The 13,151-nt window shown below is 34.5% G+C and overlaps 1 protein-coding gene and 1 pseudogene across 5 annotated transcripts; one reads left to right on the top strand and one right to left on the bottom strand.

Annotated features, from left to right (window-relative positions):
• On the bottom strand, positions 1–4,420 carry LOC107939814 (elongator complex protein 5-like; annotated as a pseudogene).
• Positions 3,821–12,171, top strand: LOC121227587 (uncharacterized). 5 transcript variants are annotated; one of them, XM_041110559.1, is made up of 10 exons: positions 3,821–4,603; positions 4,686–4,812; positions 4,952–5,127; positions 5,662–5,896; positions 6,007–6,066; positions 6,970–7,035; positions 9,901–10,060; positions 10,637–10,891; positions 11,384–11,628; positions 11,731–12,171. In XM_041110559.1, the coding sequence occupies exons 4-8, from the start codon at positions 5,819–5,821 to the stop codon at positions 10,696–10,698; spliced, it is 426 nt and encodes a 141-aa protein (XP_040966493.1). In that variant the 5' UTR covers positions 3,821–4,603; positions 4,686–4,812; positions 4,952–5,127; positions 5,662–5,818; the 3' UTR covers positions 10,699–10,891; positions 11,384–11,628; positions 11,731–12,171. The 5 variants fall into 5 exon arrangements, with proteins under 5 accessions (XP_040966493.1, XP_040966494.1, XP_040966495.1 ...); XM_041110560.1 differs by having other exon boundaries at positions 5,026–5,127; XM_041110561.1 differs by having other exon boundaries at positions 4,686–4,784.
• The last annotated feature ends 980 nt before the right edge of the window (positions 12,172–13,151 follow it).

Genomic DNA, 13,151 nt, shown 5'->3' on the forward strand with positions numbered 1-13,151 from the left:
AAGGGGCATCCATCTGCTCCTTCAGTCCTAGTTCTTTTAATTGCTGCTGTTTTCTTCCCCAATCCACATCAATTTTTCTTTACGATATACACTAATTTTTTGAGCAAAGAACAGATTTCTTGCAGGTAATAGTGTACTACAAGATAAAAAGAATAAGCTGCAAAAGGCAGAGAGAGAGAGACAGAGATATTAAGCTATGACCTTTGGCACAAGACCCTGATTAATTGCTCCTTCAGATGGCAAAGATGTAAAGTTGATAGCTGACTGTCAATGTGAACTTCCTCTGACTACATATAGGTTTAAAAACTATCGTGTCAGTCTGCTGCTATCTTAACCAGGAGAGAGAGAGAGAGAGAGAGAGGGAGAGAGAGTTACCATACCGTCCATTTCTCTTCTTAAATCTAACATGAAACTTTCCTTTCTTGGAGTTATGCTTGATCAAAGAGAAATTTTCCAAGTGACCTCTCTGTCCATTTGCAAGTTGATGTGATAGTTCTAAACTTGCCACCATAGATGACAAATATTCCAGAACAGCTGTAACCCTAGCCTCATGAAGGTCTGAATGTAATAACCAAAAGATACGGGAAATCTGATCTGCAAACATCAACAAATACCACTGAGAAAGCACCCAAAAAAACTCATTACAGGTATCACTTATACCACCCATCAATTTCAAAAGTATCTACTAAAAGCCAGGAACATTCCCTTTAAAAATCAAGAAGGAATGTGTTAAAAACATAGAATTTTGCAGACAGAACTGAAACTATTCCAAGAGAACTAAAGACAAATCACATGTCTAGGAAAGTTGAGAAATTTCAAAACAAACAATTCCAGGGTGAAGATTGTAGCAGAAAAGTATAAACAAAGCTTTACAAGCGTGCAACTGATGACACAGATGTATGTCTCAACATTTCATCTACCTGGTAGAAATAGAAGAATGCAATACAATCAGAAAAAGAAGAATACCACTTAACGTAGAAAATTGGAGGCAGAAATTCTAATAGCATGCATTCAGCGAGACGGGACTGAAAACTAATTTCATAATAGTAAGTTTCTAAAGTTACAAAAATCTCTTCTATTTAACCCAGTGTAGAGGGGGGTGGTTAATTTCTTAACCTTTTCTAACAAGAATTTCCATATTTAAATTTAAATTTATCATTATTAAAGACTTAACGTCCCGTAAAGCTAGCAATTGAGCTAAGGGGAATCTTCTCAAGTAGAAAAGCTAATCAATCTTCCTATTAACAACTTTCAAGTCTACTTCAATCCAAATTGCATTCAGTGATTAAACATTTTGTACTATAATAAAAAAACCATGCAAGATCAACTTAATAACAAGCATGCAGAAATAAATGAACATAGGCTTTACTATTTTTTAAGCTCTGGGCCATACTATCTCCATAAGTGGCAACTCAAAATTCAATACAATTTAGAACATAGTAATGAGCATCAACCAAGACATTGCAACCTTCAATGTCAAGGTGTATGCCTAGCAATTGCACCTTAGCGCCAAATGATAAAAGCACCCTAGAGCCTTTAGGAAAAGTACATTCGATCACACATGCACGCCTGGTGCATCTAGATACACTTTTCTGTGAGGCAATAAGTGCAAAACAAAAACCCAACTACTTCAAGTTCAATTAGGTTTCTTTTTCCTTTTAATTAATGTGCATAATATTTGCATATCCAACAACAGGCAAGAACAACATGGGATCGTAAGGAAATCATGCAGATTGGTCTATTAATGAAAAAAAAATTGCACATTTTGTAGATAAGCTGGAGCACAATTTAGAGTTTATTATCATAACTGTATATATTAACCTTGGTATATAAATGGATAGACACATATATCTTATGCCTTACTGCACTTAGGCAAGCTCTTTTTTTAAATTTTTTGCCCCTCGCACCTCAGGAAATAAAAGAATTTTAGCACCTAGAATGCACCTTGTGCCCTTGACCATACGAATTCTACCTACCAGTCATAATATTTTCAGGTACTTTGTTGTTATTAAAGGAAACTTCCTTGCACCTTCTTGAGAAATAAGAAGACATGTTTGACAAAATTTCGTGTTCTTGCACATATTAGAATAGCATATTAAACAAAATCATATTAAGCTCCAAACTTCTTGATTGTACTCCATTCCAGGCTAGAGACAACTCCCAGCTAGATATTCAACAAAAATATTTTGAAAGAAATACTAATCATGCAACGCCAGTATGCTTACTTGGATTTTGTCTATACTTCACCTTTTTTTTTTCTGCACATTGAAATTTTACTAGTAAAAAAAAGTCCAAGATTCATTCAATCAAACATTAGCAAACAGGATAGAGAGGATTACTGAGTCTATGGCAATAGAAAACCGGATATTTCCACCTCCTACCAGTCCTACAAACAATCAAAAGCAACAATAAAAAAACCCAACAAAAACCATAAATGAATTTACTCAACAAACAATCAAAAGCTTATGTTGATCTTTCAAACTTGAAAAGGATTTGCAAAAGATTTACCTTTGCCAAGTTCAATAATTGAATTGTACAACTTATCCATATGTTTAACTTCCGTAAAAACATTAGCAGTACTCGAAACCAAAGCTTCATTGGGAAGAGCTGTGAAGTTTCCACTACCTGCTAATTGATCCTTCCAACCAGGTGGATCACTGTAACAATCTAAAATTTGAATCCTGAGATGTCACCCAAAAAGATTTAATTAAAGGAAATAAAGCAGAACTCGTGCAGTTTTACAGCTTTAATTTATCAGGAAATTGGTTAAATTTCGTTTCTTCATTTAGAAAAAACAGTTAGAGCCAAAAAGAAATTCACCGTTTATCCGATGAAGCGACGTCAGTTCCTTTGTTTTTCAGCAAATCCAAATAAAACATGGATTCCAGGAAAATGAAACGACAACAAGGCCTCTGCAACAGATAATAACTAAATAATTTTCCTAATTTCAAGTTAATAAAGGTTAACAAAACAGTTTTCCGAGAAGAAAATCAAAGGAAAGCGAACCGTGACTCAGGTTTTCCTGCCAAAATGGAGGAGAAGAGCTGAGAAAGCACGTGAGAAAACACTTGTAAGGCAAGGGAGAAGCGACAGAGTCCTTGATGGTGAGCGCAGGCACAAGCTCACCTTCTAGAGTGAGAAGATACTCTGCTGCAGTCGCTGGAATAAGTTAACCAGATCCGATATAGGTGTGGCCTTTATGACGATGGCTGAGAGAGGTTAGCAGATAGCAAGCGAAGAACCCTTTTCCCGGCTTGCCCTTATTTTCATTTCCCGATTCTCTTATTTGTTCCTGATTTTCTCCTTCAAGATCCCGGCATTTGAAGTCTTCTGTTCGTGACTTCCTCTGCTTGAAATAGGCATTGAGGGATTTCGAGTCTCCTTTCTCGCTCCTCTTGCTCGCTTCATTGCATCTGGGGCAATTTTCCCCCTTCTCATCTCTCTCCAATTCACTCACAGCACAGCAAATGGACTTGAATTTGGATGTAGTGGAAGTTAATTCGTCAAATTTAAGACAATTAATTCGAGGAAACCTATTAAACAAGAGTAGGGTAACATTGCATTTTACCCCTCTAATTAATCTTTGAGATAGTTGATGGGTACACCAAAACTAAAGTTTTTATGCTTAAAGGTATATAAATTGTACAAGAATGTTAAGATTTTAAAGTTAAAGTTCAGATTGTGTGATGGACACATATGTTGACCAGAGATTTACAGCCCCAAATACTGAAACAAAAGTTTAAAAATACCAGCTCAACCCTTAATCCAGGCCCAAAAATATATATATAGTCTATAACATGGTTGTATTCGAATCTGTTGCATCATCTTTTGCGCTTAGTAGAAAACTGACAGGTTATGGTTGTATTCAAAATGATTTGAAATTTTATTATTTATTAGTTTTCTTTGAAAAACTTTTACTTTGGGATATAACATATAATTTTTTTTCATTTTTTAAATAAAAAATTTAAATAATATTGAGACTGTAAATTTGAATAAAAGGCTAAAAAAAATATCTTTACAAACATGATATATACATGAACAAATAAAAATTATTTCTATTGATTATTATTTTCCCTTTATTATCTCCTATTTACGATTTCTTGTTTCCGTTTTTTTTTACGTTTCTTTTCTGTTTTACTCCCCTAAATAAAGAATTAGTTAATGAAGGAATTAAATTTTACCGTGAAAGCGTGGCCCGTTAGGGGATTGAAAAATTCAGAAATTTGCCCGTTGTATTTCCAAATTCCTATTCTTTCCCCATTTAGTAGCCAATTTTCTTATATTTGTCTCTTGTTTTCTTTTCTGTCTTCCTCCTGTCTTCTATGGAATGATGGAAGGGTTTGGTTTCTGAGCGAAGAAAATCAACTTGACATTAGTATCCCTTTTTTTTTATTTTTTATAATTACTGTTCATCCTGCATTTTCCCGGAAGCCAAACAGGAGCACTAAATGTTCTTTATTTCGAAAATTTTGTACTCTTACTGAAATATTGAAAAAATTTCAGTTGATCCCTTGATAGAAGCTTAAATAACCCATTTCAAAGTTGGTAATGGCTTTGCAGACTGCTGCTTTGGTTCCAGCTAATTTCACCCTACCCAAAAGAGGTTTTCTTTTTAGCTTTTTACTGATGAAATGGTTCTGGGTTTCTTTTTTCTGTTTTTAATGGTGGGTTTTTTTTTGTTGCAGGGAAAATCAGGTCCATCTTTCACGGATTGTACTTTCTTTGGGGTCTCACTTTCTGACCATGCCAAAGCTGATTTCAGTTCTTCTGCATTAAGATGCAAGGTTTCATTTGATCTTCTAAGAAATTAAGGTTTCAAATTTGAAATTAATTTTCCCTCATTTTCCGATTAACCACGAGTCAGTGTCTCCGATTTCCCCTTATTTTTTTCTAACGTATCTTTTCCTTCTCTGTCTGTTAATTTCCCCAAAACAATTTTATTGTTTTAAAGAATGTTTTCCGCCTGAATGAGGGGAAGAAAATAAGGACTTGGAACATGTCATGTACAATTTTATCTGAATCCAGGACCGGTAGTGGCTCATTAACAACATCGTTTGCAAGAGCTGTGGCGCCAACGGGACATGTGTATACCTTTGATTTCCATGAACAGAGGGCTGCCTCAGCTAGGTAAGCCTTAATGTTTATTGTTTGCAAAAGTGCATTGTGATGAAATATGATATGGTAATTGCTTAGGTTAAACTTGAATACTGGGTTATCTTGAGTTGATGTCTTCATAGATCTACATTTTGTTGCCGTGATACTTCATTGTCTCTAATTGTCTCGGTTTACAGATCTGTATTAGTTTCATTAGTGAGTGCATTGTTATGAAATTTTGGTTTCAAAGATTGTTATGAAATATGATTTTAGAAACTGCTTAGGTTGAGCTTGAATTCTAGGTAGATTTAAGAAGTCTGTTCAGGTAGATGTATTGTTTGAAATACGAGATTCTGTTGCTGTCATGCTTCGTTGTCTCAAAATTATCTCGGTTTTATGGAACCTTGCGTAGGACTCATTTATGATGCATATTTTATCCCATTATATGGTTTCTGTTTGTCAAATTGATAATAGAAAGATCCAAGAATGGTTGTTTATTTTTCTTTGATTCTTCTGTTTTGGTTCGTGAAAGAAGGAATGTTTGATAATTTTTCACTCCTTCAACAGAGAAGACTTCGAGAGGACTGGAATAAGCACTTTAGTGACCATGGGAGTCCGAGATATTCAGGGTGAGTGATTTCCCGATCAGTTTTCTGGGTTGGCTGACTCCGTATTTCTGGACCTACCGGAACCGTGGCTTCAGCTTGAAACATGTTGAAACAAGATGGAACTCTGTGTTCCTTCTCACCGTGCATCAAACAAGTGCAACGTTCATGTGAAACTCTTAGATCTGAGGTTACAGGTAACATATTAGAAACAAGTTATCCTATCTTGTTCAAGCAGTTTTTCTTTTGAAGCAGTTTCAAAACTGCTTTGAAACTTAAACCTAATGATTATTCTCTTTGGAACAAGCCTGGTGCAACACAAGCCAACAGTGTGCAGAGTGCTGATGCAATATTAGCTTATCACCAGGTAGCCTCTTCATGATTCCCCCTTGAATAGTGGTGGCCTATCTATATACCACCTGATATGTTAATTTCATAATTACTTTTTTTATAATTAATTTTTTTTTCCCTATCCTAAAATTTTGGGGTTCTCTTTACTAAGTTGGAGCACCTGTAATGTGTGAAATTCAAAATATATGAGTACTAGGATTTTACTAAGAATCAATTTGTATGGTGTGTTGGTCACTATTTTGCATGTTAGGCCAGAATAAAAAAAAATGAATTATGAAGGTGTTGACAATGTCGGCAAGGGTGCTGTAACTACCTGAACCATTTGAGGTGCAAGTTGTAAAAAAAGCACTCTTTTGAGTAAATTAAGGTGAATATGTAAATTTGTGCTTCTTGAATCAAGGGGGCTTTTTCGCTTCTATACAAAAAAGTGTGCCTAGGACTTGGCTTGTGCTTAATCAATTGAAAGGATGGCATAAAGAAATGCAAAACATGTGATAACCCAACATGTCAATCTTCTGTGTGCCAAACTCTTATGGGTTGCATCATCTTTTCCTCTATTTCTCTTCTTTCTTACCTTTCGATGGTAAAGTGATGCATTGGTGTGTTACACAGCTCTCTTAGAAAACAAACTAGCTCTTCTATTGAGCTCCATGTAATTAGTTATTTGATTTGTTGAAGCTATTTGTTAATTTAGATGATTTGATTATGCACTTCCTCAATTGACATATACCCTTGATCATCTCTTTCAAAATGCCCTTTTTAATGCATTCCGATATTGCATATGCAGTTTGATTTGTTTAGCCTCTGTTACTGAGATTGTCCATTTAAAATTATTTGATGATAAACTTCCCTTTACCTGTGGTGGCCATATTTTCAGCACTATTGAATTTAGTCTTTTGGTCTATGTCTGAATCTTTAGGCACTAGATTTGAAGCCAAACTATGTGCGTGCTTGGGCAAACATGGGTATCAGTTACGCCAACCAGGTTTGTTATATCTTGCACTGTTCTCTCATTGTCTTGACATTCATGAAAAGGGAACTCCAATTACTCTACCCCTCTAAATATTTTATTTTACCGATGAAAATAAAATAAAAATATTATAATATTGTTATGTTATAAAATAAAAACCCAAAGTTTCTCTCCGTTAAATCAAGATCCATTGTCATTAGCTTCTTTCTCTCTCTCGGAAAAGGAAAAGAAAAGTTTTGAATTCATGATTCAGCGGTAGCTTCTTCCGAATGAGTGAGTCGAGGTAGTGCTAGTCTTTCTTTTAAGGTATAAATTTTGATTCTTTAGAAAATCTTGTTTTTGCTTCATCTCTTTTTATTCTGTTTGGTTTCTGATCGAGGAAAATCGAGGGAAATTTGTATCGAACTTGACATTAGTCCTTGTTCTTTTTAAATAATTCCTGATTCACCTGTGAGTTGGCAAATTCTGTTCATCCTGCATTTTCCCGGAAGCCAAACAGGAGACTTAAATGTTTTAATTTCGAAAATTTTGTTCTCTTACGGAAATATTGAAAAAATACATGTCTTTCAGTCCGATTTCCCCTTAATTTTTTCTAACGTCTTTTTTCCTTTACTGGCTGTTAATTTTCTTATTCTGTTCCGGCTTTATCTCTGTCATATTCGGACTCGGAATAAACTATTCTCCGGATATCCTGCCTTTTCTTATTCCGGTTCTGAATTTTTGGCTTCCAGTTAATGGGTTTTAGTGGCCGGTTCAGCTATTTTTTGTTGTTTAGACCGGCCAACCTGTCATACTTATTCCGGCAAGGGATATCCCATTCCAGGGATATCCCGGTTCGTTGTTATCCCGAATTGGTATATCCCAGCTTGGGTATATCCCATTCTAGGAATATCCCGATTCCCCACTTTTTTTCCTAAGTCTTTTTACCTTCTTTGTATTTAATTTCTCAAAAAAAAAAAGTAATTTAAAGGAGTTATTAATAACCATAAATGTTACCGTTGTCACATGGGGATTTAGAAAATTAAGTTCTCTCTCTTCCGTTCAATAGCTTCCCCATTTCTTCACCTATTCATCACCTGTTTAAATTTATTTTCCTTTATTTATTTCCCCTTTTATTCTCTGTTGTTTTTCCATTCTTTGATCTCTGTTAATCCTCTCTTTCGTTTTCTTTATTCTCTTTCCCTTCCTTTCTTGTGCTTTTGTAATAAACCCCAGACACTGCCGCGCCATCAACACCTTCCGGCGTCTTACCTCCGATCAAAGCTCAGTTTCCTTCCCATTATTCGAAATTTGAATCCTCAAATCTATCTCTTCTATCCATAGCACCCCATTTATTCGCCGACTCCCTCTCTCTCTCTCTGTGTCTGTTTTGAATTTCTTCCTCTAATTTTTTTCTAGTTTTGGGTCACCGAATGCCAAAAAAAAACACAGAAAGACGCTAGACTCGGTTTTCTCTGCCGTTTCTGGTTTTTGTGATTTTTTGAAATTCTCTGCTTCATCGGTGACTGATTTCAGGTTTGAATCATCACTTGTACTTTGTCTTTGTCTTTGCCATTTCATTTTCTAAAGTCTCAAGTTTTAGTAAAGTCTCTTCTTTCCTTTCCCTTTTATCTCACTTAAGATAAGTATCATTTTTGCATTTCAAAATAAAAGGACTGAAATAAAAAAAAATGCATATCTAAAGAAATGTGACAGATACATGAACAAATAATAAATGAAAGAGAAAATGTTACTTATATATATTGTTTTTTCCATAAAGATACAATGAATGAAACTCTCTCAATGACATGTTTCTTTCTCCTTTAGTCTCTCTTTTGAAAAATAATAAATAATGACCTATTTGAAAAAAATGTAAATATTAAAAAATTAAATTTATTATTACTAATATTTTTATAGTTAATTTTATATTTTAACCATTCTTTATATTAAAAGATAGATCAGGTCTGATCCAATTGTATCACAATATTTTTATAAACATTTTAATTAATTGTTTTGCGACCACTTTAAATTACTTGTTATATTAAATGATAAATCAGGTGTAACATTTAATCACCTAATCAAAGAGGCTTTTTAATGAAAATGTCTTAGGGCGCGTTTTCATCTGACGTTTTTACTTTCTCTCCAAAAACAACATATATCGGTAAATAAAAAGAACAACACAAATCCTTAAGGTAAAGGGACCTTTCTTCTTTCCTCTGTTTTTTGTATTCTTGAATTTTCTCTATCTCCCTATTCTCAAAACCCTAATTATATATTTTTGATTTCCCTTTTTGATTCATCAATCAAAGCTTGCCAATTGCCAATAGTAATCTCCCTCGAAGAATCATCAAGGTTCCTCTTTCTATCTTCCTCTAATCCTTCTCGATTTTCCCGATTTGTTTGTTTCCTGAGATTTCTCAATAAATTCTAGTTCTTTAAACTTTTTCTTTGTTCATTTTCTCAATAAAACATTTTAGAATTCTGAAGCCATTTTTTGGAAGAAAAAAACGCATGGTTTTTTTACTATAAATCAAGAACGTATGTTTGGAAGTACTTTAAGTCTGAACTATTAGCAATTTCTACTCAAATATGATGATTTTGCCACTTCCTTTTTATAATATATATTTTTTTGCTTTTGTTCCATTTAACAAATTTTAAAGAAGCATAATGGAAATTTGAAATTTCACAGATGCTAGCTGGTGATCAGGGTGGAAATTAGATCATTGGGATATTGAAATGATCAAATGACTTTTATGTACTGTTCTGCTTACTTGATGGTTAACTTAACCACTTGAATGTCAAATAATGCTCAAGAACCTATTATTTGCCTATGCATTAGGGAATAATAGGCATTTATTTATTTTAGTATATAAGTAGTAAAAACCTGTCATCTTTCTTTAGGTCTTGAAGGAGGCCTCTAGGCTTTATGCTGAAAGTTGGGTAAGGGATATTGGTCCTGATCTTAGACCAAACAATTATGAGAAGGATGATGGGACTGAAGGTAAATCCAATGGAGATAAGAGGAGTACAGGCACAGAACCTTCGACATTGGAGGATATTGGTGAGGAACTTTACTTTGTGATTTCTTATCTTGAAATGTTCTGATGTATAAGTTGTCTGTAATGAATCAAGAAGTATATAGCATGACTTGAAAAATATATGGCATATTAGATATGCAATAAACCGTTAGATTCGTGCTTGAGACATCTTATGGAGGTCAAGGAACAAAGTCCCGTAATGCTTGAGTTCAGTTAGGTTTTTATTTCAATTTCCTTTTTAGTAGAACTTGTCTAGAGGTAGCATGGAATTTATTCTTTGATTTCTTTTTTCCTTTTCTGCTCAAAGTCATCCGTGATTGCGTTCTGTTTTATTATGTTGGCACCCGTGTTCAAGTCTTATATTTTACGCTTCCATTGGCATGTTTTTGGTGAATCCCTTTTTCACCAGGCCAAGGTTCAGTTGTTAAGGAAGATATTAAATTACTGTTTATCTCCTAGCAGTCTTAGTTATCTGGGTTTCATTGTCTAGAGCCATTACAGTGACGATCATATTGTTATCTTATGCTACCTAGGTACTTATTTTTCTTCTTTTTGGTATCACTCTGAAGAAAGATAGCATGATGTGCCATAATTTTCAGCAACAGAGGTGGATTCCTTTACCTATTGGCTTCGACACCGGAGTTATGGACTTTGGTTCTAAGTCATAGGACTCAGATTCTTTATATTGCGGATATTAGCTTTGTGATTATGTACTTGGAAGTAGTTCCGGGTTGTTTGGTTCTTGAATCCGGGACCGGTAGTGGCTCATTAACAACATTGTTTGCAAGGGCCGTGGCGCCAACGGGACATGTGTATACCTTTGATTTCCATGAACAGAGGGCTGCCTCAGCTAGGTAAGCCTAAATGTTTATTGTTTGCAAAAGTGCATTGTGATGAAATATGACATAGTAATTGCTTAGGTTAAACTTGAATACTGGGTTATCTTGAGTTGATGTCTTCATAGATCTACATTTTGTTGCCGTGATACTTCATTGTCTCTAACTGTCTCGGTTTACAAATCTTTATTAGTTTCATTAGTGAGTGCATTGTATGAAATTTTGGTTTCAAAGATTGTTATGAAATATGATTTTAGAAACTGCTTGGGTTGAGCTTGAATTCTAGGTAGATTTAAGAAGTCTGTTCAGGTAGATGTATTGTTTGAAATACGAGATTCTGTTGCTGTCATGCTTCATAGTCTCAAAATTATCTCGGTTTTATGGAACCTTGCGTAGGACTCATTTATGATGCATATTTTATCCCATTATATGGTTGTTTATTTTCCTTTGATTCTTCTGTGTTGGTTCCCGAAAGAAGGAATGTTTGACGATTTTTCACTCCTTCAACAGAGAGGACTTCAAGAGGGACTGGAATAAGCACTTTAGTCACAATGGGAGTCCGAGATATTCAGGGTGAGGGATTTCCCGATCAGTTTCTGGGTTGGCTGACTCCGTATTTCTGGACCTACCCCAACCTTGGCTAGCCATTCCTTCAGGTTGAAACATGTTGAAACAAGATGGAACTCTGTGTTCCTTCTCACCGTGCATGGAACAAGTGCAACGTTTATGTGAAACTCTTAGATCTGACTTTACAGGTAACATATTAGAAACAAGTTATCCTATCTTGTTCAAGCAGTTTTTCTTTTAAAGCATTGCTTGTAATATGCAATCCGTGAATGGGAAATGGAAACTCGAAGGTCAATGATGGAATTCCACCGCATGCTCTCCACGCAAGAGGAGGCTGCCTTCAAGTGAAGCAAGTGTGGGGAGCTTGCTCCAACAGTCATGGCTTGGCCATCAGCTTAAACTCGAGGGCATAGCGATATTTGACATTCGCAAGGAAGTTTTTCTTGAAAAAAAATTAACTCTAACAAGTTGCAATCAATTCAAACACTCAGTTTTCATCCTACTATTATGATTGATTCTTTGTTATGACACATTCCTGAGTATTCACTTTACAGATTTTCATCCTATTTTTGGCCTGGTTTAAAATTACTGTTGTGAGTTTAACATTGTCGAAGTTCAGGTCGGACCAGGCCTACAGGTATCATAGTGTCTTTTGATAATTAAATGATACATTAAACAGCTTCCGACGTCTCTCTAAATCCTTGATGAGAGATCCTTCTTTCTCCTGTAAATTGTGTCTCCTCTGTCTCCCTTTATTCTGATTTTTACTTTCTTTTCTTTTCTTTTATTATTGTTTTTTTATTTCTCTTCCTCCCTTTCTTTACTACACAGATTCTATCTGGGTATCTTTCCATTTTTTTCCTGATTCTTTTGTATATTTTGTGTAAACACATGCCAAAAGAACACACTTGCTACAGCAGGCTATTGAAATCCCACTCTTCATCGGATTGTAATTTCAGGTATGATTTTCACTTCTACCAACTTTTTCTTTTCACGTCTTTTTTAGTTTCAGACCTATGCTTTATCTTCTTTTATTTCTGTGGGTGTTGTGGTTTTCATCTTTAGAACAAAGTTTTCATCTCTGTTTTAGTTTTCAGATTTATGCTTCTTTTTTAGTTTTTCAGTGTGTTTTTGTTATTCGTTTTGGTGTTCAGCCTTATGAAACACTACTTATATTTGTCTTTTTAAATCTTGTGATGTCTTCATTTTTTTTTGTGATAGTTTATCGCTTGTTATGTGTTTTTTTTTTTCGATTGTTTTTTTTTTTTTTTTTTTCTTTTATCTTTTTTATTTTCTTATTTATAGGATGTTTCATGCTTAGTTAGAAACACTAATTAATCATACTGAGTTTTTTTTTAAAAAAAAGCCCAAGTGGTAATATCAAAGAAAAAAAAATTCTGGAATGAAATGGAAATGAAATGAAGATCGGAGAGGGTATCGTATCGTAGGTATATGTTTAACGACATTTTCTTATAAATCTTTCAGTCCTATGAGATTTTATAGCGAAGATATGTTTCTAACAACTATGTAGGTATCCACCCTAAACCATAACTGATTAGCAGAAGGTAAATGGAAACATTTTCTTGTTTCTTTCCCTTTTATTGTCTCCTGGTTTTCCCTTTTTCAACTAGTAAAAACATTATATTTGTTGAGGGAATAAGAAAACACTAATTAATCATCTGATGTTTTTTTTTAAAAAAAGATTATATCA

The sequence above is a fragment of the Gossypium hirsutum genome, unplaced genomic scaffold, assembly GCF_007990345.1.
Source record: "Gossypium hirsutum isolate 1008001.06 unplaced genomic scaffold, Gossypium_hirsutum_v2.1 scaffold_1063, whole genome shotgun sequence".
In the NCBI taxonomy this organism is placed as follows: Eukaryota; Viridiplantae; Streptophyta; class Magnoliopsida; order Malvales; family Malvaceae; genus Gossypium; species Gossypium hirsutum.

Coding starts and splice junctions, on each gene's coding strand:
- LOC121227587 (XM_041110559.1), top strand. CDS start 5,819: ATGGAACTCTGTGTTCCTTCTCACCGTGCATCAAACAAGTGCAACGTT. Junction 7,036..9,900: donor GTATCAGTTACGCCAACCAG/GTTTGTTATATC, acceptor ATCTTTCTTTAG/GTCTTGAAGGAGGCCTCTAG. Junction 10,061..10,636: donor TTCGACATTGGAGGATATTG/GTGAGGAACTTT, acceptor CATAATTTTCAG/CAACAGAGGTGGATTCCTTT.